General features: G+C 37.1%; 1 protein-coding gene across 2 annotated transcripts; it reads right to left on the bottom strand.

The window, feature by feature from the left end:
• Positions 1-22,199, bottom strand: IFI44 (interferon induced protein 44). Of its 2 annotated transcripts, XM_036864379.1 has the most exons (8): positions 22,140-22,199; positions 21,448-21,893; positions 17,009-17,045; positions 15,797-15,992; positions 15,490-15,639; positions 4,177-4,348; positions 3,007-3,107; positions 1-1,215 (listed from the first exon to the last, which is right to left on the bottom strand). In XM_036864379.1, the coding sequence occupies exons 2-8, from the start codon at positions 21,881-21,883 to the stop codon at positions 1,027-1,029; spliced, it is 1,281 nt and encodes a 426-aa protein (XP_036720274.1). In that variant the 5' UTR covers positions 21,884-21,893; positions 22,140-22,199; the 3' UTR covers positions 1-1,026. The 2 variants fall into 2 exon arrangements, with proteins under 2 accessions (XP_036720274.1, XP_036720283.1); XM_036864388.1 differs by lacking the exon at positions 3,007-3,107 and having other exon boundaries at positions 1,083-1,215.
• Positions 22,200-23,216: the final 1,017 nt, after the last annotated feature.

Below are 23,216 nucleotides of genomic sequence, written 5' to 3'. Positions count from 1 at the left end.
CAGAACATAATTTTAAAAGAAGTTATATTTTTTTTTTACAATTAATGACTTTAAATTGTCCTGTTCCTCTTTATAAGTATTATGATCTTGTATGTGTAACTTCATTCCAGACTTAAATAAAATACCCCCCTCAGGTTCAACTATTTCTCTTTTTCCTATGTTTTCTCATTTCGCACTGTTTAATCTTCTATGATGAGATTAAAAACTTTTTAATATGCAAAGCATTCACTTATTTATTTTCTTTACTTACACCTGATCATTTCTTTCCTCTGATCTCTTAGTAAAGAGAAACAAAATATTCTTAATGGATTATTTAGGGAAAAGCAACCAGTAGGAAGAAGAAACATTGGGCTACAGGAGGTCTAAGCCAACCCTGACTTTGGGAATGCATGCACCATGAGGAAGAGAAGGAATAGAAAAACCAAGATGGCAGAGTCAGGACAGCAAAAGTAGTAGTGTGAGAGTTTCCCAGGAGTTTGTGAGTGAGAGAGAACTAGAGATGATATGATACTCTGATTTCCCACAAGCTAAAATAAGATTTGAGTTTAGATTGATACTTCTGTCTGATCTTTGATTGGAACAGTGCAGTGTGTACTATGCACAGGCTGATAACAGAAAATACACATAACACTAAAATCTGAGGTTGTAAACAGGAAAGGCACACACCTCTACCCAGAACTGACCACACTGTATTAAGAGGGACTTTGACAAGGGAGAGGCATTGAAAAGTCAAGTCAATAAAGGTGGAAGTATAAGGTCTGAAGGAGAACCGATTATCAAAGATCACATCTGATCAGAAACAATGCTGAGCCAATCCCATTCTGGGTCCCAAGCAGCAAAGCCCATTTTAACAGAAGAGGGCAAGGATACTGCTTGGGATGTTCAGACAGTGGGAATGACACAGGTCGATCATTTCAAATATTTCATTTTAAAATAAGACAGGGGGGATGAGAAGTAGTATAGATCCTCTAGGATGTACCCAAACCGGAAGTAGCCATGTAGCTGACACCTTCAAGCTTCTATATCTCAAAAACATCTACTTGTTTCCTCAAGAGGCAAATCCTCTAAGAAGTCATCTGCAGCCCACAGCATCTGTCTCAATGCAGAGAGGTTCAGAACGTCCATGACAGGCTCCAGCTCCCACTCTGAGGTATAATTACTAACCACAAAGATGTCAGAAAGAGCAAATCCAAGTTCTCTGTGAACTGCCTCTAGCTGCAATACAGAATTTAAAACCCAGAAATCTTAAAACAGTGAAAAATACAATTTTATGTTGATATAAATTATGAAAGCAATATCAAAAAGTAGGAGCTTGGCAATACTTGTCCTGTTGGAGAATGTGGAGACAGAGATCTGGCCCCATAAAGGGGTTTCTTCAAGAACTTCACAAGCCAAGTTCTAATATCACTGCTAATTTTCATTTAGAATACACATAATAGATTCAATGTGAATTACAAACTAAAGATAACTAATAGATCCATACAAACTACTCTGAAATAGAAGAATTTTTAACACCCTTATATTAGAATCTATCATTTCCTTCAGTTTCCTTTTAAAGGTTATTCTCAGGATAAGTCTATTTTACTAGACTGGTTTAATGTTGATGTTTAATTCATGCTTAGACTAGTTTATTTGTGGAACCACACTCCCTGGGTTCAAAGTAGGGCTCTGTCACTTCCTAGCATTGTCAGTAAACTGGCAAATGCTTTACTCTGTGTGCTTTTGTTTACTTATCTATTAAATGTGGTAATGACAGTACCCATCTCATAAGGTTGTTATAAGTATTGAATAGGAAAATCTATCACAGAGAGTGGCATGGACATATATACACTACAAAACGTAAAATAGATAGCTAGTGGGAAGCAGCCACATAGCACAGGGAGATCAGCTCGGTGCCTTGTGACCACCTAGAAGTGTGGGATAGGGAGGGTGGGAGGGAGGGGGACGCAAGAGGGAAGAGATATGGGGATATATGTATATGTATAACTGATTCACTTTGTTATAAAGCAGAAACTAACACACCATTGTAAAGCAATTATACTCCAATAAAGATGTTAAAAAAAAAAAAAAGAAAATCTGTCACATATTTAGTGCTCAACAAATATTAGCTATCATTATATCCTCCCAACTGTTGTTTCCACCTCCAGGTTCCTTTTGACTCCAGTCTATTCTGCACATGGGCAGCAGATTAATTTTTGTGAAGCTTAACTTTGGTCATATCATTACTCTTTCAAAGAAGAGTAATTGCTGTGATTCCACATAATGCACCTAATTAATAATACCACTTCATGCAAATGTAACTTTCTCACTTTCTCTCCCCCTCCAAAGATCCAGCCCTCCGCTAAACTAAATGACTCCATGCTTCCGATACACGCTGCCATTTCCTTCATTGATGTATTGACTTATGCTGCCCCCAGGGCCTCAATATTTTCCCCTTTTTGTCCCTTCACTTCCTGAAGTACTCCTCCTCCTTGAAAGCCATTTCCCAGTACCACCCCAGTAATGAAATCTTCCCCCATCCACTTTAATACAATTTCTTCCTTCTCTAAACTTTCAAAGCATCTTATTTTTAATCATTTCTATTTATCATACTCAATCATATCATATTCTTTTGTCAATTTTTTCTTATACTACCCCCCCACCCCTTCACCTCTACCTATAAAATCATATGCTTTTTAGCACAGGGAAATTGTTTTAATTATCTGTGTATTTGATTAGAGACTATCACACTGGCTTGATCATTCAAGGTAATCAATAAATATTAGTTGAATTGAACCTAACTGAATTAAATTATAATAAATGGAATTATCTGTGTCAGTGTAAAGATAAGTATATATTTAACTTTTAAAACTTGGGAAATGAATCTGAATTATCCCATGCAATTGTTTTAATTCTTCTTAAACTCAGTAGGTACTTATTTTTACTTTTATTTTTATACACAGTAATATATCATTATAGTGACACAGTACCCCAGAAAATGTGTTTACAAATGGCATCATCCATTACCTTGAGTTTCACAGGCACACATCTGTATATGTCTATAAGGTCACCTTTTGTAATCAGATCCAAGGTATCCACATGAGTGAGCAATACCACGTGGACCACACCTATGCCAAAAAGATCCATATTGTTTTTGTTATTATAGAAAACATCAGTATTTTTCGTTTAATCAACTATCAGTTATGGGATAGGCTATCTATGGAGCAATTTCAGAGACTTGGGAAGGTTCCCTATCCCCCACAAAAAAATCCCCCTTAACTACTCATTCGTAGCTGGAATTCCTCTGACACAGGAAGTTTCCTTCATTGCCTCTTATGGGAAAAGACGAGGCTTCAAATGAAACCACCCTCTTGGAAGAGATAACTAAAATGTATGCTATAATATCACTGATTGATTTCATATCCCATCCAAACAGTTGTGTTTTTATGGAAACTAGAGAAAAGACCAAAAGGACTCTAACAAACAAGATGGGAGAGAAGAGGCCTCAGGAAGGAGATGGAATTTGTCAAAGCATCACAAATAAATTGTTCGGATGTCACAATGTTAGCAATCACCTCCCTGCACACCACCCTTGCAAGCTTTTAAATTTCCGTGAGCAAGTAAATCAATCACTCCCTGCTTCTAACTTAATCAAAGTTGTGACAAATTGGCTCATTCCCAAACAGAATGGATAACAGAGCTGAGAAAAGCTAGTGAGGCACCCTAATTCCCTAATCCTATTTACCTTCTCCAAAGCCTTTATGCTACCTCTCCCTACTCAACAACTTACTTTCCTGCCTCTTTTTCTTAATGAAATGTTCTTTTCCACTTTCCAATCCTTTCAGACACAAAGGGGAAATTTAGGACTCTTGGTAAATAAATGCATTCTGGGATGCCGTGGTAGCAGGTAGTGAGAACTGCACTAAGCTCTTCATCTGTATTAATTTGTTTAATCTTTACAATAAATCTCTGAGGTAGGAGCTATTATTATACTAATTTTATAGATCAGAAAATTGAGGCATAAAGTTTGAGCCACCTGCGCAAAGTCACACAGCTAGTGAGTGATTGATTTGATTGACTCACGCTGATTAACCAGGGAATATTCACATATGCAATTTCTTAAGTTCTTCATCTTGTCCCCAAAGCATCCTACAGTATAATCAATTGCCCTTAGTAGTAAAGTGGAAAGAGACTCACCACACTTAATCAACTCCCTTCGAATTCTTCTGATCTTTTCCACCATCTCATCAGAGAGGTGACCAACAGAGTTGGCATCGAATACAAATGCCACACAATGGATTCTGTCCTTCAGCATTGGGCAGCCTGTATAGTTACCAAGACCTGGTGTGATTGGTTTCATGGAATTAAACTGTAAGGTAAACATAAAGCAACATATTAATTCAATGAATATTTATGAGCACACACTCTGTACCAGGCACTATGCAAGTGACTGAAACAGTGAACAAAACAGGCAGGTCTCTAATATTAAAGGGCTAACAATCTGGTAGAGGAGACAGTCATTATGCAAGTAGCTAGCTGTCCTTTCACATAGTCAGGTAAAGCTTCTGTGAGGAAGGGACATATACTCTGAAAGCTAAAAAATAGGGGGAGTTAGTCTGATAAAGGGAATAAAGATATGGCAGAAAGTGTTCTAGATAGAAGAAGCAATATGGGCAAAGGTGGAGGTGAAAGCATTCAGAAAGAAATCTGGTATCATGAGGCAGAATACAAGGGGAAACGTGGTCCAAATGGGATGCATTTACTCTTGAATTAACAGTTCCTCTGCTGGAAATCTGTCCCACAGATACCCTGGCAAAAATACAAAATGATGTATGTACAAGGCTATTAACTTCAGGGCTATTTGTAGAGGCAAAAGTCTGATTCACCAGTAACATATAGTATTCTATCACTTCGCTAAGAAAGGGGAAACCACAAGTAAACCATAAATTTTTATATGGTTACTTATAAGAGGAGGACTATATTTTAAGAGGCAGAGAAAAAATGTATTCTTTGAGTAGAAAGAATGGATTCTGCCTTCTTTCATAGATTTGACTTATATATAAATGATAAACATAAATATAAAACAAAATTAAATTTTAAAAGCTATCCATAACTTAAAATTAAACAAATAAACTCTTACATCCAGCTGGGGTCATAACTACACAGAGAGAAACTCTTTGATTGACTTGAAAACACAGTAATTTGTATATTCTTACTACATGATACTTCCTAAATACAATATAAAAATCTGTTAAAAAGACTAAATTGTTTCCAGCTTTGATTGTGATTATATTATCTTGATATTAAATATGATTAGATAGTTTATAGTAGTAGTAGAATTTTTGCTCTGAGATTACAGTGAATATTACATGAGATAAAGCAAATGAGTTGTGACATGATATTCTGCAATCTCTTGTGTCCTTGAGAATAGGGATTCTCCACTGGGAGAAATCAGACAGACGATAGAAGAGATTAAGTAAAAATTCTCTAGCCCTGTATTTGAATGGAAAGTTTCTGCATTAATTTATAAAGTATTTTATCATATATATATGTACACATACATATGTATATCTTAGCCCTGTCTACAGAAAAGGGCAAAAACCAGTGACCAACGAAGAAGCAGTCAATAGTTCTAATGACCCAAACCAGGACTCCTTAGAGAAATAACTGATTCAAAATCTAGAGCTGGAAATATACAAGATATGGCTTGGATATCTAGTATATCATAAATAAGGAATATAGAAGATTTTTAGGTTTCTGTCAAAAGGATTCCACATCCAAATTGTAGAGGTTCCCACTTGTCAAAGACGGTATATTTGACATCGGTACAAAGAAAAACTACAGTGGATAGAAATATATCAAATATGTTCAATTCATGAGTTCATATTAATAATAAAATAATAAATGGTCATTATTGGCAGATACAAAAAACTAACTTACTGATTCAAAAGCTTGCAAAAAAGAAAAAAATGAAGCATACATCCTGCCTTTCCTATATAAACTGTACCACTAAGTACCCAAGGAGTAGATGAGGGGAAGTTTCTCTTTCATATGTGAAATGAAAAAGGAGTGATAGAAAAAGAATATCACTATTTTCACACTCATGAATAAAGGATCTAGGCGTTGAACATTAATTAATATCTATATTAGAAAAATGAGAAAACCCAATGTTGTGTGCCTCTTCATGAAAGAACACAACACCACCTATGAAGTTGAAGCTGAATCTGAACATGCCTCCAGGTTCAACTACCAGTTTTTAGGATACATAGAAAACAGAGGACCATGGAAAACTACATCGAGGGGTTCAAACAGCAAAGTTCAGACTATGGGTTAGTCTACAGAACAAACAATGAAATGTCTTAAAAAAATTTTTTTTTCAAAGAAAAATACCAGAAGATATAGAGGCAGAACATACAGATTAAAAGAGGCTGGGAGGAGCTTCAAGATGGTGGAAGAGTAAGACGTGGAGATCAACTTCTTCCCCACAAATACATCAGAAATACATCTACATGTGGAACAACTCCTACAGAACACCTACTGAATGCTGGCAGAAGACCTCAGACCTCCCAAAAGGCAAGAAACTCCCTACGTACCTGGGTAGGGCAAAAGAAAAAAGAAAAAACAGAGACAAAAGAATAGGGACGGGACCTGCACCAGTGGGAGGGAGCTGTGAAGGAGGAAAGGTTTCCACACACTAGGAAGCCCCTTCACGGGCGGAGACTGCGGATGGCAGAGGGGGAAGCTTTGGAGCCACGGAGGAGAGCGCAGCCACAGGGGTGCGGAGGGCAAAGCGGAGAGACTCCCGCACAGAGGCTTGGTGCCGAGCACCACTCACCAGCCCGAGAGGCTTGTCTGCTCCCCCGCCGGGGCGGGCGGGGGCTGGGAGCTGAGGCTCGGGCTTCGGTCGGATCCCAGGGAGAGGACTGGGGTTGGCTGCATGAACACAGCCTGAAGGGGCTACTGCTCCACAGCTAGCCGGGAGGAGTCCGGGAAAAGGTCTGGAGCTGCTGAAGAGACAAGAGACTTTTTCTTGCCTCTTTGTTTCCTGGTGCGCGAGGAGAGGGGATTAAGAGCACCGCTTAAATGAGCTCCAGAGACGGGCGCGAGCTGCGGCTATCAGCGCGGACACCAGAGACGGGCTTGAGACGCTAAGGCTGCTGCTGCTGCCACCAAGAAGCCTGTGTGCGAGCACAGGCCACTATCCACACCTCCCCTCCTGGGATCCTGTGTAGCCCGCCACTGCCAGGGTCCCGTGATCCGGGGACAACTTCCCCAGGAGAACGCACGGCGCGCCTCAGGCTGGTGCAACGTCACGCTGGCCTCTGCCGCCGCAGGCTCGCCCCGCATTCTGTACCCCTCCCTCCCCCGGGCCTGAGTGAGCCAGAGCCCCTAAATCAACTGCTCCTTTAACCCCGTCCTGTCTGAGCAAAGAACAGACGCCCTCAGGCGACCTACACGCAGAGGCGGGTCAAAATCCAAAGCTGAACCCTGGGAGCTGTGCGAACAAAGAAGAGAAAGGGAAATCTCTCCCAGCAGTCAATTTGATTTACCCTGCATCTCTGGAATACCTGAATAGACAACGAATCATCCCAAATTAAGGAGTTGGATTTTGCGAGCAATGATATATATTTTTTTCCCCTTTTTCTCTTTTTGTGAGTGTGTATGCGTATGCTTCTGTGTGTGATTTTGTCTGTATAGCTTTGCTTTTACCATCTGTCCTAGGGTTCTGTCTGTCCTTTTTTTTTTTTTTTTTAGTATAGTTTTCAGCGCTTGTTATCATTGGAGGATTTGTTTTCTAGTTTGGCTGTTCTCTTCTTTCTTTCTTTTTTTTTTTTAATTAATTAAAACAATTTTTAAATAATTGTTTTTGGTTTTTTTTATTTTAATAACTTTTTAATTTAATTTAATTTAATTTTATCTTTTTCTTTCTTTCTTTCTTTCTTTCTCTCACACTTTTATTCTGAGCCGTGTGGATGACAGGCCTTTGGTGCTCCAGCCAGGCTTCAGGGCTGTGCCACTGAGGTGGGAGAGCCAAGTTCAGGACATTGGTCCACGAGAGACCTCCCAACTCCATGTAATATCAAATGGTGAAAATCTCTCAGAGATCTCCATCTCAACACCAAGACCCACCTGCACTCAATGACCAGGAAGCTCCAGTGCTGGACAAACAGCAAGCTACAGGGCTGGAAACCTATGCCAAACAACTACCAAGACAGGAATACAAACCCACCCATTAGCAGACAGGCTGCTGAAAATCATAATAAGGTCACAGACACCCCAAAACACACCACAAGACGTGGACCTGCCCACCAGAAAGACAAGATTCAGCCTCAATGACCAGAACACAGGCACTTGTCCCCTCCACCAGGAAGCCTACACAGCCCACTGAACCAACCTTAGTCACTGGGGACAGACACCAAAAACAACGGGAACTATGAAACTGCAGCCTGCAAAAAGGAGACCCCAAACACAGTAAGTTAAACAAAATGAGAAGACAAAGAAACACACAACAAATGAAGGAGCAAGGTAAAAACCCACCAGACCTAACAAATGAAGAGGAAATAGGCAGTCTACCCGAAAAAGAATTCAGAATAATGATAGAAAAGATGATCCAAAATCTTGCAAATAGAATAGAGAAAATACAAGAAACGTTTAACAAGGACCTAGAAGAGGTAAAGGGAAACAAACAATCATGAACAACACAATAAATGAAATTAAAAATTCCTTAGAAGGGATCAATAGCAGAAAAACAGAGGCAGAAGAATGGATACGTGACCTGGGAGATAAAATAGTAGAAATGACGACTGCAGAGCAGAATAAAGAAAAAGAATGAAAAGAATTGAGGACAGTCGCAGAGACCTCTGGAACAATATTAAATGCACCAACATTCGAATTATAGGGGTTCCAGAAGAAGAAGAGAAAAAGAAAGGGACTGAGAAAATATTTGAAGAGATTATAGTTGAAAACTTCCCTAATATGGGAAAGGAAATAGTTAATCAAGTCCAGGAAGCACAGAGAGTCCCATACAGGATAAATCCAAGGAGAAACACGCCAAGACACGTATTAATCAAACTATCAAAAATTAAATACAAAGAAAAAATATTAAAAGCAGCAAGGGAAAGACAACAAATAATATACAAGGGAATCCCCATAAGGTTAACAGCTGATCTTTCAGCAGAAACTCTGCAAGCCAGAAGGGAGTGGCAGGACATATTTAAAGTGATAAAAGGGAAATACCTACAACCAAGATTATTTTTCCATTCAGATTTGATAGAGAAATTAAAACCTTTACAGACAAGCAAAAGCTAAGAGAATTTAGCACCACCAAACAAGCTTTACAACGAATGCTAAAGGAACTTCTCTAGGCAGGAAACACAAGAGAAGGAAAAGACCTACAATAACAAACCCAAAACAATTCAGAAAATGGTAATAGGAACATACATATTGATAATTACCTTAAATGTAAATGGATGAAATGCTCCAACCAAAAGACATAGACTGGCTATATGGATACAAAAACAAGACTTGTATATATGCTGTCTACAAGAGACCCACTTCAGACTTAGGGACACATACAGACTGAAACAGAGGGGATGGGAAAAGAGATTCCATGCAAATGGAAATCAAAAGAAAACTGGAGTAGCAATTCTCATAGCAGACAAAATAGACTTTAAAACAAAGACTATTACAAGAGACAAAGAAGGACACTACATAATGATCAAGGGATCGACCCAAGAAGAAGATATAACAATTGTAAATATTTATGCACCCAACATAGGAGCACCTCAATACATAAGGCAAATACTAACAGCCATAAAAGGGGAAACCAATAGTAACACAATAATAGTAGGGGACTTTAACACCCCACTTTCACCAATGGACAGATCATCCAAAATGAAAATAAAAAAGGAAGCACAAGCTTTAAATGATACATTAAACAAGAAGAACTTAATTGATATTTATAGGACATTCCATCCAAAAACAACAGAATACACTTTCTTCTCAAGTGCTCATGGAACATTCTCCAGGATAGATCATATCTTGGGTCACAAGTCAAGCCTTGGTAGATTTAAGGAAATTAAGATCATATCAAGTATTTTTTCTGACCACAACACTAGGAGACTAGATATCAATTACAGGAAAAAATCTGTAAAAAATAAAGACACATGGCGGCTAAAAATTACACTACTTAATAACCAAGAGATCACTTAAGAAATCAAACAAGAAATCAAAAAATACCTAGAAACAAATGACAGTGAAAACACCATGACCAAAACCTATGGGATGCAGCAAAAGCAGTTCTAAGAGGGAAGTTTATAGCAATAGAATCCTACCTCAAGATACTAGAAACATCCCAAATAAACAATCTAACCTTACACCTAAAGCAATTAGAGAAAGAAGAACAAAAAAACCCCAAAGTTAGCAGAAGGAAAGAAATCATAAAGATCAGATAAGAAATAAATGAAAAACAAATGAAGGAAACAATAGCAAAGATCAATAAAACTAAAAGCTTGTTCTTTAAGAAGATAAACAAAATTGATAAACCATCACCAGATTCATCAAGAAAAAAGGGGAGAAGACTCAAATCAATAGAATTAGAAATGAAAAAGGGGAAGTAACAACTGACACTATAGAAATGCAAAAGATCATGAGAGATTGCTGCAAGCAGCTATATGCCAATAAAATGGGCAAATTCGTAGAAATGCACGACCTTCCAAGACTGAACCAGGAAGAAATAGAAAATATGAACAGACCAATCACAAGCACTGAAATTGAAACTGTGATTAAAAAATCTTCAAACCAACAAAAGCCCAGGACCAGATGGCTTCACAGGCGAATTCTATCAAACATTTAGAGAAGAGCTAACACCTATCCTTCTGAAACTCTTCCAAAATATAGCAGAGGGAGGAACACTCCAAAACCCATTCTATGAGGCCACCATCACTCTGATACCAAAACCAGAAAAAGATGTCACAAAAAAAGAAAACTACAGACCAATATTACCAATGAACATACATGCAAAAATCCTCAACAAATTACTAGCAAACAGAATCCAACAGTACATTAAAAGGATCATACACCATGATCAAGTGGGGTTTATCCCAGGAATGCAAGGATTCTTCCATATAATCAAATCAATCAATGTGATACACCATATTAACAAATTGCAGGAGAAAAACCATATGATTATCTCAATAGATGCAGAAAAAGCTTTTGACAAAATTCAACACCCATTTATGAGAAAAACCCTCCAGAAAGTAGGCATAGAGGGAACTTACCTCAACATAATAAAGGCCATATATGACAAACCCACAGCCAACATCGTTCTCAATGGTGAAAAACTGAAACCATTTTCACTAAGATCAGGAACAAGACAAGGTTGCCCACTCTCACCACTATTATTCAACATAGTTTTGGAAGTTTTAGCCACAGCAATCAGAGAAGAAAAAGAAATAAAAGGAATGCAAATCAGAAAAGAAGAAGTAAAGCTGTCACTGTTTGCAGATGACATGATACTATACATAGAGAATCCTAAAGATGCTACCAGAAAACTACTAGAGCTAATCAATGAATTTGGTAAAGTAGCAAGATACAAAATTAATGCACAGAAATCTCTTGCATTCCTATACACTAATGATGAAAAATCTGAAAGTGAAATTAAGAAAACACTCCCATTTACCATTGCAACAAGAAGAATAAATACCACAGAATAAATGTTCCTAAGGAGACAAAAGACCTGTATGCAGAAAATTATAAGACACTGATGAAAGAAATTAAAGATGATACAAATAGATGGAGAGACATACCATGTTCTTGGATTGGAAGAATCAACATTGTGAAAATGACTATACCACCCAAAGCAATCTACAGATTCAATGCAATCCCTCTCAAACTACCAGTGGCATTTTTCACAGAACTAGAACAAAATATTTCACAATTTGTATGGAAACACAAAAGACCCTGAATAGCCAAAGCAATCTTGAGAAAGAAAAGCGGAGCTGGAGGAATCAGGCTCCCAGGCTTCGGACTGTACTACAAAGCTACAGTAATCAAGACAGTATGGTACTGGCACAAAAACAGAAATATAGATCAATGGAATGGGTTAGAAAACCCAGAGATAAACCCACGCACATATGGTCACCTTATCTTTGATAAAGGAGGCAAGAATATACAATGGAGAAAAGACACCCTCTTCAATAAGTGGTGCTGGGAAAACTGGACAGCTACATGTAAAAAAATGAAATTTGAACCCTCCCTAACACCATACAGAAAAATAAACTCAAAATGGATTAAAGACCTAAATGTAAGTCCAGTCACTATCAAATTCTTAGAGGAAAACATAGGCAGAACACACCATGACATAAATCACGCAAGATCCTTTTTGACACACCTTCTAGAGAAATGAAAATAAAAACAAAGATAAACAAATGGGACCTAATGAAACTTTAAAACTTTTGCACAGCAAAGGAAACCATGAACAAGATGAAAAGACAACCCTCAGAATGGGAGAAAATATTTGCAAATGAAGCAACTGACAAAGGATTAATCTCCAAAAATTACAAGCTGCACATGCAGCTCAATATCAAAAAAACAAACAACCCAATCCAAAAATGGTCAGAAGACCTAAATAGACATTTCTCCAAAGAAGATATACAGATGGCCTGCAAACACATGGCAAATAATACTCAACATCATTAATCATTAGAGAAATGTAAATCAAAACTACAATGTGATATCATCTCACACAGGTCAGAATGGCCATCATCAAAAAAATCTACAAACAATAAATGCTGGAGAGGGTGTGGAGTAAAGGGAACCCTCATATACTGTTGGTGGGAATGTAAAATGATACAGCCACTATGGAGAACAGTATGGAGGTTCCTTAAAAAACTAAAAATATAACTACCATACGACCCAGCAATCTCATTACTGGGCATTTCCCCTGAGAAAACCATAATTCAAAAAGAGTCACGTACTACAACGTTCATTGCAGCTCTATTTACAATAGCCAGAACATGGAAGCAACCTAAGTGTCCATCAACAGATGAATGGATAAAGAAGATGTGGCACATATATACAATGGAATATTACTCCGCCATAAAAAGAAACGAAATTGAGTTATTTGTAGTGAGGTGGATGGACCTAGAGTCTGTCATACAGAGTGAAGTAAGTCAGAAAGAGAAAAACAAATACCGTATGCTAACACATATATATGGAATCAAAAAAAAAACAAGGTCAGGAAGCACCTAGGGCCAAGACGGGAATAAAGATGCATACCTACTAGAAAATGGACTTGAGGACATGGGGAGAGGGAAGGGTAAGCTGGGACAAAGTGAGAGAGTGGTAGTGTATATATAGACATATATACACTACCAAATGTAAAATAGATAGCTAGTGGGAAGCAGTCGCATAGCACAGGGAGATCTGCTCGGTGCTTTGTGACCAGCAAGAAGGGTGGGATAGGGAGGGTGGGAGGAAGGGAGACGCAAGAGGGAAGAGATATGGGGATATATGTATATGTATAACTGATTCACTTTGATATAAAGCAGAAACTAACACACCATTGTAAAGCAATTATACTCCAATAAAAACGTTTAAAAAAATGTAATTCTGAATTCTGTTCTTGTCACTCTTCTAATAAACCTAGCATGCTCCTTCAAAAAAATAAAAAAATAAAACAGGTTGGATAGATTTATTTGAATAATTTTTTGAACAAACTGTTATAAAAGATGCATGATACTTAAAAGAGAAATAGAAATGGGTAATATTTGATGAATTAAGAGCAGCTATTACTCTTAGATGTGATAAGCATATCATGGCTATGTTTAATAAAAGACACATATGACCTTGTGTGTATATATATATTTATATGTATTTAAATGCATATTCATTTATGGATGAACTATTATGACTTCTCAGATCTTCTTCCAAATAATACAGGAGAGGAGAAAGTGGGTAGGCACAGATGAAACAAGATTGGCTATAAATAAAAAATTGTTGAAGCTATGCAAATGTAAATTCATTAAATTATTTTGTCCACTTTTGCATGGGTTTAACATTCTCTAAATAAATATTTCTTTTAAAGAATATTTTAAAATAAACTAAATACCTCTACAAGATAACTCTACATTAAAGAATGAAAGAAGCTTGCATGCATATAAAAATAAAGCATGCTCTGTTTCTGGATAAAAACACTGGATATGTAAAGATGTATATCAACATTCAATATACAATTTTAATGTAATTTCAATCAAAGCTCCAACAAATCAAACACAAATACAAACAATCAAATAAAACACTAACAAGTTCATTTAGAAAAAGAAAAGTATATGTATAAAATAGTCCAAAACATGTGAGAAATGAATAATGAATATGACATCCAGTGGGTTATCAAGACATCATTGATTGCTATGGCAATTAAAACAATTAGACAATATGGTAATAAAAGCAATATTATAAAGGAATTGACAAATACATTAATAGGACAAACTATAGATTGCAATAATAAATACCCATATTTAGAAGGGAAAGATACAGCATTCAATAAAAGATGTTAGCACATTCGCCTATTCATTTGGAACAAGGTGAATTAATAATTAACTTAAGATCTAAATGTTTATAAAAAGGAACGGGAAAGTTTTTTAAAAGGCAGACTAAAGTAGCTTTTCTCTTTAATCTCTTCCTTCCTCTTGCCTGGAACACCAATGGTGCTTAGCATGAATATCTTGAGAACATAAAGATGAAACCACATGTCTTAGTCAGCTTGGGCTGCTATAACAAGTTACCGTATTGGGTTACTTAAACAACAAATTTTTATTTCTCATAGTTCTGGAAACTAGGAAATCCAAGATCAAGGTGCTGGTAAATTTTGTGTGTGGTTAGACCCTGGTGTGTAGACAGCCACCTTCTTGCTGTGTCCTCATATGGCTGCAAGAGAGGTCATCTCTCTTGTGTCCTTTCTCACAAGGGCACTAATTGCATTCATGAGGGCTTCACCATCATGACCTAATCACCTCCCAAACTTGCTCTGTCTCCAAACATCATCACACTATGGATTAAGGCTTCAACATGTGAATGGAGGGTGGGGGGCAAACATTACAACCATAGCCTTATGCTGAGGATCTCAGAACAGAAAGTCAGAAGGACACATGAAATTAATAACCTTCCACACTTGCCCAAAGCGGCCTACCTTCAAACTTTCTGTTACATAAGAAAAATCACCCTTGTGAGTAAATTGATGTAGTTAGACTTCTGTTTCACATAGCCAAAAGCAATTGAATGTATAACAACATTCAGAGTTGTTATAACAACTATGAGAGAAGAACCCTATGGATGTTTTAATTCTTCATAAAATAAAATATCAAAAATCAGAAAAATATCTTGAACAAGTGTAGTTTAATAAAATAATGCCAGTGCACTAAACTAGAGTCTAATAGTGTCGATAGTGGGCAAAAATAAACATTTCAAGTATCAATTATACTTTCTCAATAATTAGCCAAATCTAATTACCTGGTATCTGTCAGGAACGCAGCCTTCTAAGATACAGGGTATGTCATCCATGTGCAGCCCTTCTTCTTTCTCACTCAGCCCCATTGAGTCACACAGAATAAATGGCAGGGTGTTGCCATCCTTCCCGTCCTTAATGAAATACGTTCTGTACTGCAGAGGAGAAAAAAGGGACTTTAAAAGTTCATTTTCTAAAAAACTGTAAATTGAAATGAAGTCTACATGTAATGAAATTGATCAGCAAAAGACTTTTCAAATATAATTAACTTGAACAAAGAAGCAAAGGCTGAGTGACCTAGAACAGACTCACCTTTTCAGACACCCCGGTTGTCTTAGACCCCACCAAAGCCTGGTTTGTTACATGGCCTCGGAAAACAGACTTCACTGAGTTGAAAAAGCTAGACTTCCCGGCTCCAATTGGACCCAAAAGCAGAATTCGTACTTGGCAAACCCGGCCTCCATATGGTTCGTAAGTTCTTATAGCAGTCAATAAGCTCTCCCTGAGCCTGTTTAGACAAGACAATTTTAATAGTTGACTAAGGTTAGGTCACAAGACTCTACCATAAATTTTCCTAGAATTCAGTCTCTTTTCTCATATGTTATTATTTATTTTTTATTAGCATCTTGTATTAAAAGACATGAAAATATCCTATCTCAAATCCTATTGTAAAAGAAGTAAAAGTAACAGTTTTAACTAAAGCCAATCAGACATAAAACCTTTCAGATTTAAGCATATATAAACCTTGGACTAAACAGCAATTATGTTAAACATGAAGATAAATTATCAATAATAAACTTCAAAAACCACAACGTAATACGTGACTTTTGAGGTTTATAGAAGTAGAAAATTTCTAACATGTCCTTGAAGTTCATGATAGGTATTCCCCACCTGCCAACCACCCCTGCCCTGAAGTAGTTGAAACCAACCATAGCTGTAAGAATTCTAAGCAAAAGTGTAGACATTCAGCCAAATAATTACTTCCTTTCAAGTATATAAAAACATTAGAAATGTTTTTCATCCACTCAGTGTTCTTTTTGTTTTAACATTACTCTTACGAAATATTTTATGATTATAAATATAACTTGTGGGCTTCCCTGGTGGCGCAGTGGTTGAGAGTCTGCCTGCCAATGCAGGGGACACGGGTTCGAGCCCTGGTCTGGGAGGGTCCCACATGCCGCGGAGCAACTGAGCCCGTGAGCCACAATTGCTGAGCCTGCGCGTCTGGAGCCTGTGCTCTGCAACAAGAGAGGCCGCGATAGTGAGAGGCCAGCGCACCGCAATGAAGGGTGGCTCCCGCTTGCCACAACTGGAGAAAGCCCTCGCACAGAAACGAAGACCCAACACAGTCAAAAATAAATATAAAAAAATTAAAAAAAAAAAAAAGATTTAAATATAACTTGTTCTTGGTGATCCACAAGTTATCTGCTATAATTTGCGCTACGAATTTTATTGACAAAACCTATAATAGAATAAGTCTAAGATAATGAATAGAATAATAGAGCATTAAGAACATTGACTTACTCAGTGAGCCCATCCATCCTCCTTTTGTCCAATAAATCTAGAGAAATAATCAAAGAATAATGAAGATTACAAGTTGTTGAATGACTGGCACTGAATGAATGCCATGAATTCACTAGGAAAAAATATAAAAATAGCCTTTCTGTAGGAACAGTGCAGTATGACGAAAAGCAAGTGGAGAAAATTATGGGAAATCTTAACATATTTCATTTGAAGAGTCCAGAACTAGACTCAATGTAGGCGCTGCAAGACTGTAGCGTCAGCAGATCTTTTCTCACCAAATTACTCAGCAGTAGTGGGTGGCCCACTCCAACATGAGAGTTGAGGGCTGGAGTCCTCTCTGAATCAGAGAAGCAAGGTCTAGAGGCATGCACAGGCTAGGGAAAGACTGGAAACGCTCTAAGATATTTTCTCCTCCATAAATCCAATAGGTCTGAAAGGGATAATGAGCAAGGACACACAAATCAAAAAACCACGGCACCAGATTTTCTCCAAAACCTACTATCAACAATTGGGCTTCCTGGAACTTCCAATCCAATTGATTTTCTTCTTGGTGCAGAAGAGAATGTAGTACGTGTGCATAGCCAATCAGAGCACAGTGAGTGGTTCAGGGGTGGGCTTAGGTCTTCATTTGAACCAAGGAGACTCAGGCCCAGAATTCTTTTGTTTCTTGGAAAGATATAATTTTTTATATATATATATAAATTTATTTATTTATTTGTTTGTTTTTTGGGTTTTTTTAAATTTTTGGCTGTGTTTGGTCACCCTTGCTGTGTGCAGGCTTTCTCTAGTTGCAGTAAGCGGGGGCTACTCTTCGTTGTGGTGCACAGGCTTCTCATTGTGGTGGCTTCTCTTGTTGTGGAGCACGGGCTCTAGGCACACAGGCTTCAGTAGCTGTGGCATGTGGGCTCAGTAGTTGTGGCTTGCAGGCTCTTGAGCGCAGGCTCAGTAGTTGTGGTGCACGAGCTTAGCTGCTCCGCGGCATGTGGGATCATCCCGGGCCAGGGCTCGAACACGTGTCCCTTGCATTGGCAGGCAGATTCTTAACCACTGCACCACCAGGGAAGCCCCGGAAAGAGATACTCTTTTATGGTGGATTTAAAACTGAAAGGATTAGGTGTAGTGATGCTGGTAATTCTCTAAACAACAAAAAAATAATACTGCGTGGAACATTTATAAATATAGCTGTATGTATGGTTACAAAGAAAGCCTCTTTAAATTACCAAAAGGAGAAATAGTGAAGAACTGCATTCAATGACTGCAATATAATAAAACTGGAAAAGAACAAGTGTAAACAAAGAGAAGGGCAACCTCTTAGGATTTTACAAATCACTTTTTAGATACTTTAACATCCAAAAGGAAATTAAAAATCACAATAGTAAATATATAGGAAATAACAACAATATAAATGCTTCATATCAATCTTGGGATAAAAGTACCTTTCATGAATAACAAGGAAGAAGGAAAGAAATAGAAAAGAATAGAGGGGAACAAACCTTAGAAATATAAGAATATATTAATAACAAAAATACAAAGACAAATTCATAAATTGAAAAAAGGGATAAATTAATATGGTAATTAATTACTTTAAAATATGAAATAAATAAATTACTAACTAGTCTAACTAAAGAAAGCCAAATTGACAAAATGTCACACCACAGGTCACATACCAGAATGGCTATATATTGTAAAACCAGTGATAAAAGGTTTGGGGAAAGATTTAGAGTGACAGAAAGTTTCATACACTGCTTGTGGTAGTAGAATGGTATGACAGTGTTGGAAAACTTTATCAGTATCTACTGAAACTGAAAATACACATACCCAATGACCCAGAAATTTCATACTTATATTCTTCAAAAAATTATGTATATACACGAACCAAAAGACACACAGAAGAATATTTATAGTAGTATTATTTGTGATAGCTCCAAACTGGAAAACCCAAATGGTCACCAAAAGTGATTTGATTATTTTTTTAAAGTGTGATGGAATCATTACAATGGAATATTATATAAAAATTAAAAGGAAAAAATTACTACTACATATAATACTATGGATGGATCACTAGGGAGTTATAAGTTAAAATAGCTGGCCTGGGATACATTCATTTACTTTACCAGGGAAAGAAAAAAAAGAAGTGACTGGGACTAATTTTCTTATAAATATGCTAATAACCTTGTCTCCTGGGAAATAAACTAATGATATTTGCTACAAGGAGAGTACTTATCTCTTGAATGTCTTTGACAGGATGTTCCTGGCTAAGAATTACTTACAGTAAATAAATCCAGATTTTATGGATTTATGAGGCATGTCTTCCTAGAAATGTCACATAAGCTGATTGTCTCAGTCTGCTCAGGCTGCTGTACATATTACCACAGACTGGGTGGCTTAAACAACAGAAATTTACTTCTCGCATTCTGGAGGCTAAGTCCAACATCCAGATGTGGGCAAAGCAGGTTTCATTCTGAGACCTTTCCTCTTGGCTTGTAGGAAAGTGGCTACCACCTTGCTGTGTGCTCTCAAGTCCTTTTCTTGTGGATTCGTGGGGAGAGGGAAAAACCTCCCTGGTGTCCCTTCTTATATGGAAACTTACTTTATCCCTATCAGATTAAGGTCCCATTCTTATGACCTCACTTAAGCTTAATTACTTTCTAGAGACCCTGTCTCCATGTATACTCACACTGGAGGTTAGGGCTTCAACATGCCTTAATCGTAATTTGGGAGCCCATATCACTGGCATATAAATGTTCCATAATCTAATCACTCTTCAATGTGTAAGGTGGCCCACAAACTTCATTTAAAAATGCTGCCTTCTGTTCTTAACCAGAAAACATATGTCTAATATGGGAAGGAAAAAATTAGGAGCCACACAGAATATCTTAGTACTCTTCCTGACTTCTCTGAGATTTTTGATAGCCTTTATTCTTGAAATTATTAGTAAAACTTGATACTAGGTAAGACATCTGATTTGCAGAGGTCTGATTTTATAATCCAGTCCCTTGTATTAGCCCAACCTCTTACACATAATATTGAATGAAAGAGGCCAGACACAGAAGAACACACACTTTGGTATAGTTCCAGTTATATAAAATTGAAAAATAATAAGTATTAATTAATGTTAATAGGAGCCAGAATAATCGTTACCTTTGGTTAGTAATAACTGAGAGGAGTCATAAAGGAGTCTTCTGAAACAATGGTAATAATCTATTTCTTCATCCAAGTACTGGTTACATGACTGTGTCCAATTTATAAAAGTTTGTCAGTTGGTACACTGATCAATTGTGCATTTCTGTTTATATGTTATACTTCAATAAAAGGTTGACTTAACTGATCAGTTAGGGTCAACATCATGATGCATCCATGTAAATTTATCAGACTTCAACAACAACAAAAAGTTTTAAGCTGTTTGGGGCAGCCAGAAGAAAGATCAAATCACTCAAAGAGAAACAATAAAAAAATACTGCAAGTAAAAATAAATCTGGCCTAAGGTTTTCCACAGTAACACCAAAGCTGTGGAAACATTACAGTATCCCCCAGAATAAAATGTGATCCATGAATTATGTACTCTGCTAGTCATTTAAGTATAAAAACCACAATTAGTTTGGAAACATAAATGATCAGGGAATACTACTCCCAGGAGCCCCTCTTTTAAGTGGATAGATATAAACAAGTATTTCGTAGAAGAAATATAAATAACCAATACACGTAGACTCATTAACAATCAGGGATAAGCAAAAACTAAATGAGAAACCATCTTTTGACCATCAAATTGGTGAAGATTCTAAATATTGATAGTAGCAAAGACCGGCAAGGATACAGGGAAAGAGTCATTTCTATAACACTCCTGGGATTAGCGCAGACAACTGAAGCTTTTGAAAGGGATCTATCGAAATGCAAATGTACATAATTCTTAAACAGCAATTCCACTACCAGGAAGTTACCATAGAGAAGTATTTTTGTGCACAGTTATATGTATACAGATATTACAGGAGCATTGTTTATAACAGCAAATATAAGAAACAATTTAAATGTCCTTTAGTAAAAAAATAGGTAAATTAACTTTGGTCTTTTGATATAATGGATATAACAGGAAACTGCAGCAGAAAGGATTGAGTACCAGTCAAAAGAAGTTCAAGCTCTGGTTTCTTTTTGACAGTCTCACAATCTTCAAGTTTGCTTTCTGTGCTCTCTCTCTCTCTCTCTCTCTCTTCCTTTCACACTACCGCTTCCTCACCACCCATTCCCCACACTCCACAGAAAACTCTGTATATTCTACTTTTGACCATGATTGTGTTGTAGAAAACAATTTGTGGCCAGGTTTCAGTCTGGGCCACCTGGAGATAAGGACAAGTATAAAAGTTATTGTTCCTTACAGGAATGAGTCAGCTAGAACCCTCCAAACATAAAGAGAACTCTATATAGCGTTATCTGGTTAAACCTACCTTCACATCGAAAAACTTCACATTCCTGGAAGGAAATATAACACTGAGGTAGTCCAAGTTTGTCCATTGTATTTATGCTAATAGCCACCTCTTTTTTCTCTAGGTTTATATTGAATTCAGAATTTCTATCACTTTCATAAAACAACATAGATAGTTGAAATGGCCCTATTTTGCAATGTGAAATTGTAGTCTCTTGAAAGGCAAAAAGGATAATGAAACAGTCTTCCGGGTAGCTCTTTGGCACATACGCCCCAAGAATGTGATCTTCACTATGAATCACTGTTATAATAGGTCCTTGTTTAGAGCATCTCTGAAGCAAACTTTCACTAGAGAATTCATGGACACTGGCCTTATAGAGAAGGCTAAACTGCTTTTCTCCAAAATGATTTTGCAGCTTTTTTTCTTGCATCCATGTCAAACAAGTTGTCATTGCCATACTTCTCAGTCTGGTGGAAAATCAAATACATTTTCCATTAAATATTGAAAAACAGATAATAGGTACTGCCACAAAGTTTGCATTTATGCCTTTTATTTACTTTACATTACAAATGAAATGAGTAAACGGAGGGTGAATAGATAGCAAGAAAAGTCATTAGCTAGTTTTTCATTCTAAATAATTACTTTTTAAATTAATAACAAAAAAGACTTGTTTGCAAGAGGCTGGGAAAAGTGGAAAGCAGCAAGTCACTTACCTGTTTGGAGGATCTATACAAGGGCTGAAGCTGAGAGTAGTTGCTCTCTCTGGACAGGGAGGCAGGCGCAAAGTGGGAGGAGAAAATTTCTCAGCAACCTTGAGGCTTCTGAGACTCAGATAAAAGGAAACTGAAACTCAGTGTGGCCCAGCCCAGTTGGCAGTGTGCCCATTTCCCTCCAGTGAGCAAGCATAAAGGGATCCAGCTAATTTTAGATAGCGAAGTCATATAAAAATAATATTGGAAGAATCAAGGAATTGAAGTCAGCAGGAAAAAAACCTAATAGCTCGCTACCTTTTCTTAAAATGACTTTAAAAAAAAAATCTTTTAAGGAAAATTCAATCAGTTTCTGTACATGGACATACAAGAAAGCACTGTCTATTCTACCTCCGGAAGGTATCTCAAATACATTCACTCCTCTTCATCTCTGCTATCAATGTATTCTAAACCAATATATGTAGATTGTTAAAACAGTCTCCTAATTGGTCCCTCTATTTTTCTGCTTGCCTCCTCTCCAATTCTTTCTCCTCAACAGAGCCAGTCAACTTCATTTGTAAAATACATACTAAATTATATAAATTTCACACTAAAACCCCTTCTCTGACTTCACATTGCTGGGGATCACAAACTTGTGTCGTATAGGCTGAACACAACCTGCAGATTTGTTTTGTAAGGCCACCACATTTCCTTTTCTTTCTTTCTTTCCTTCTTTCTTTCTTCCTTTCTTTCTCTTTCTGGGGGCCAGGGAGTGGATTTTAAGTTTGAATGCTTTTATATCATTCCAGTTCCAATTGTCCTCACAAATCCCCTATTCCTGGTTCTGAACTTTTTAAATTACTTGCTGGCCCAAAAAGGAATTAAGTTTTTGACTCTATTTTAAAAAGCAATATCTAATAAAGATATTTTAAGCAGCTTTTAAGTATATTTACTTAGCTAAAAAAGTGCCAGAAGTTATCATATGTTTATTATTGCAAGGCACTTTCCATGTTATCTCATTTATTTATTTCAATAATCTTATGAGAAAGATACCAATCTTGCCTCCAGTTTTCAGATAAATAAACAGAATATTGGAGTTAA

This window comes from Balaenoptera musculus, chromosome 1 (genome assembly GCF_009873245.2).
Source record: "Balaenoptera musculus isolate JJ_BM4_2016_0621 chromosome 1, mBalMus1.pri.v3, whole genome shotgun sequence".
NCBI classification, from domain to species: Eukaryota; Metazoa; Chordata; class Mammalia; order Artiodactyla; family Balaenopteridae; genus Balaenoptera; species Balaenoptera musculus.
Note: the sequence above shows the minus strand (reverse complement) of the source record. Positions and strands in the feature narration are given on the sequence as shown.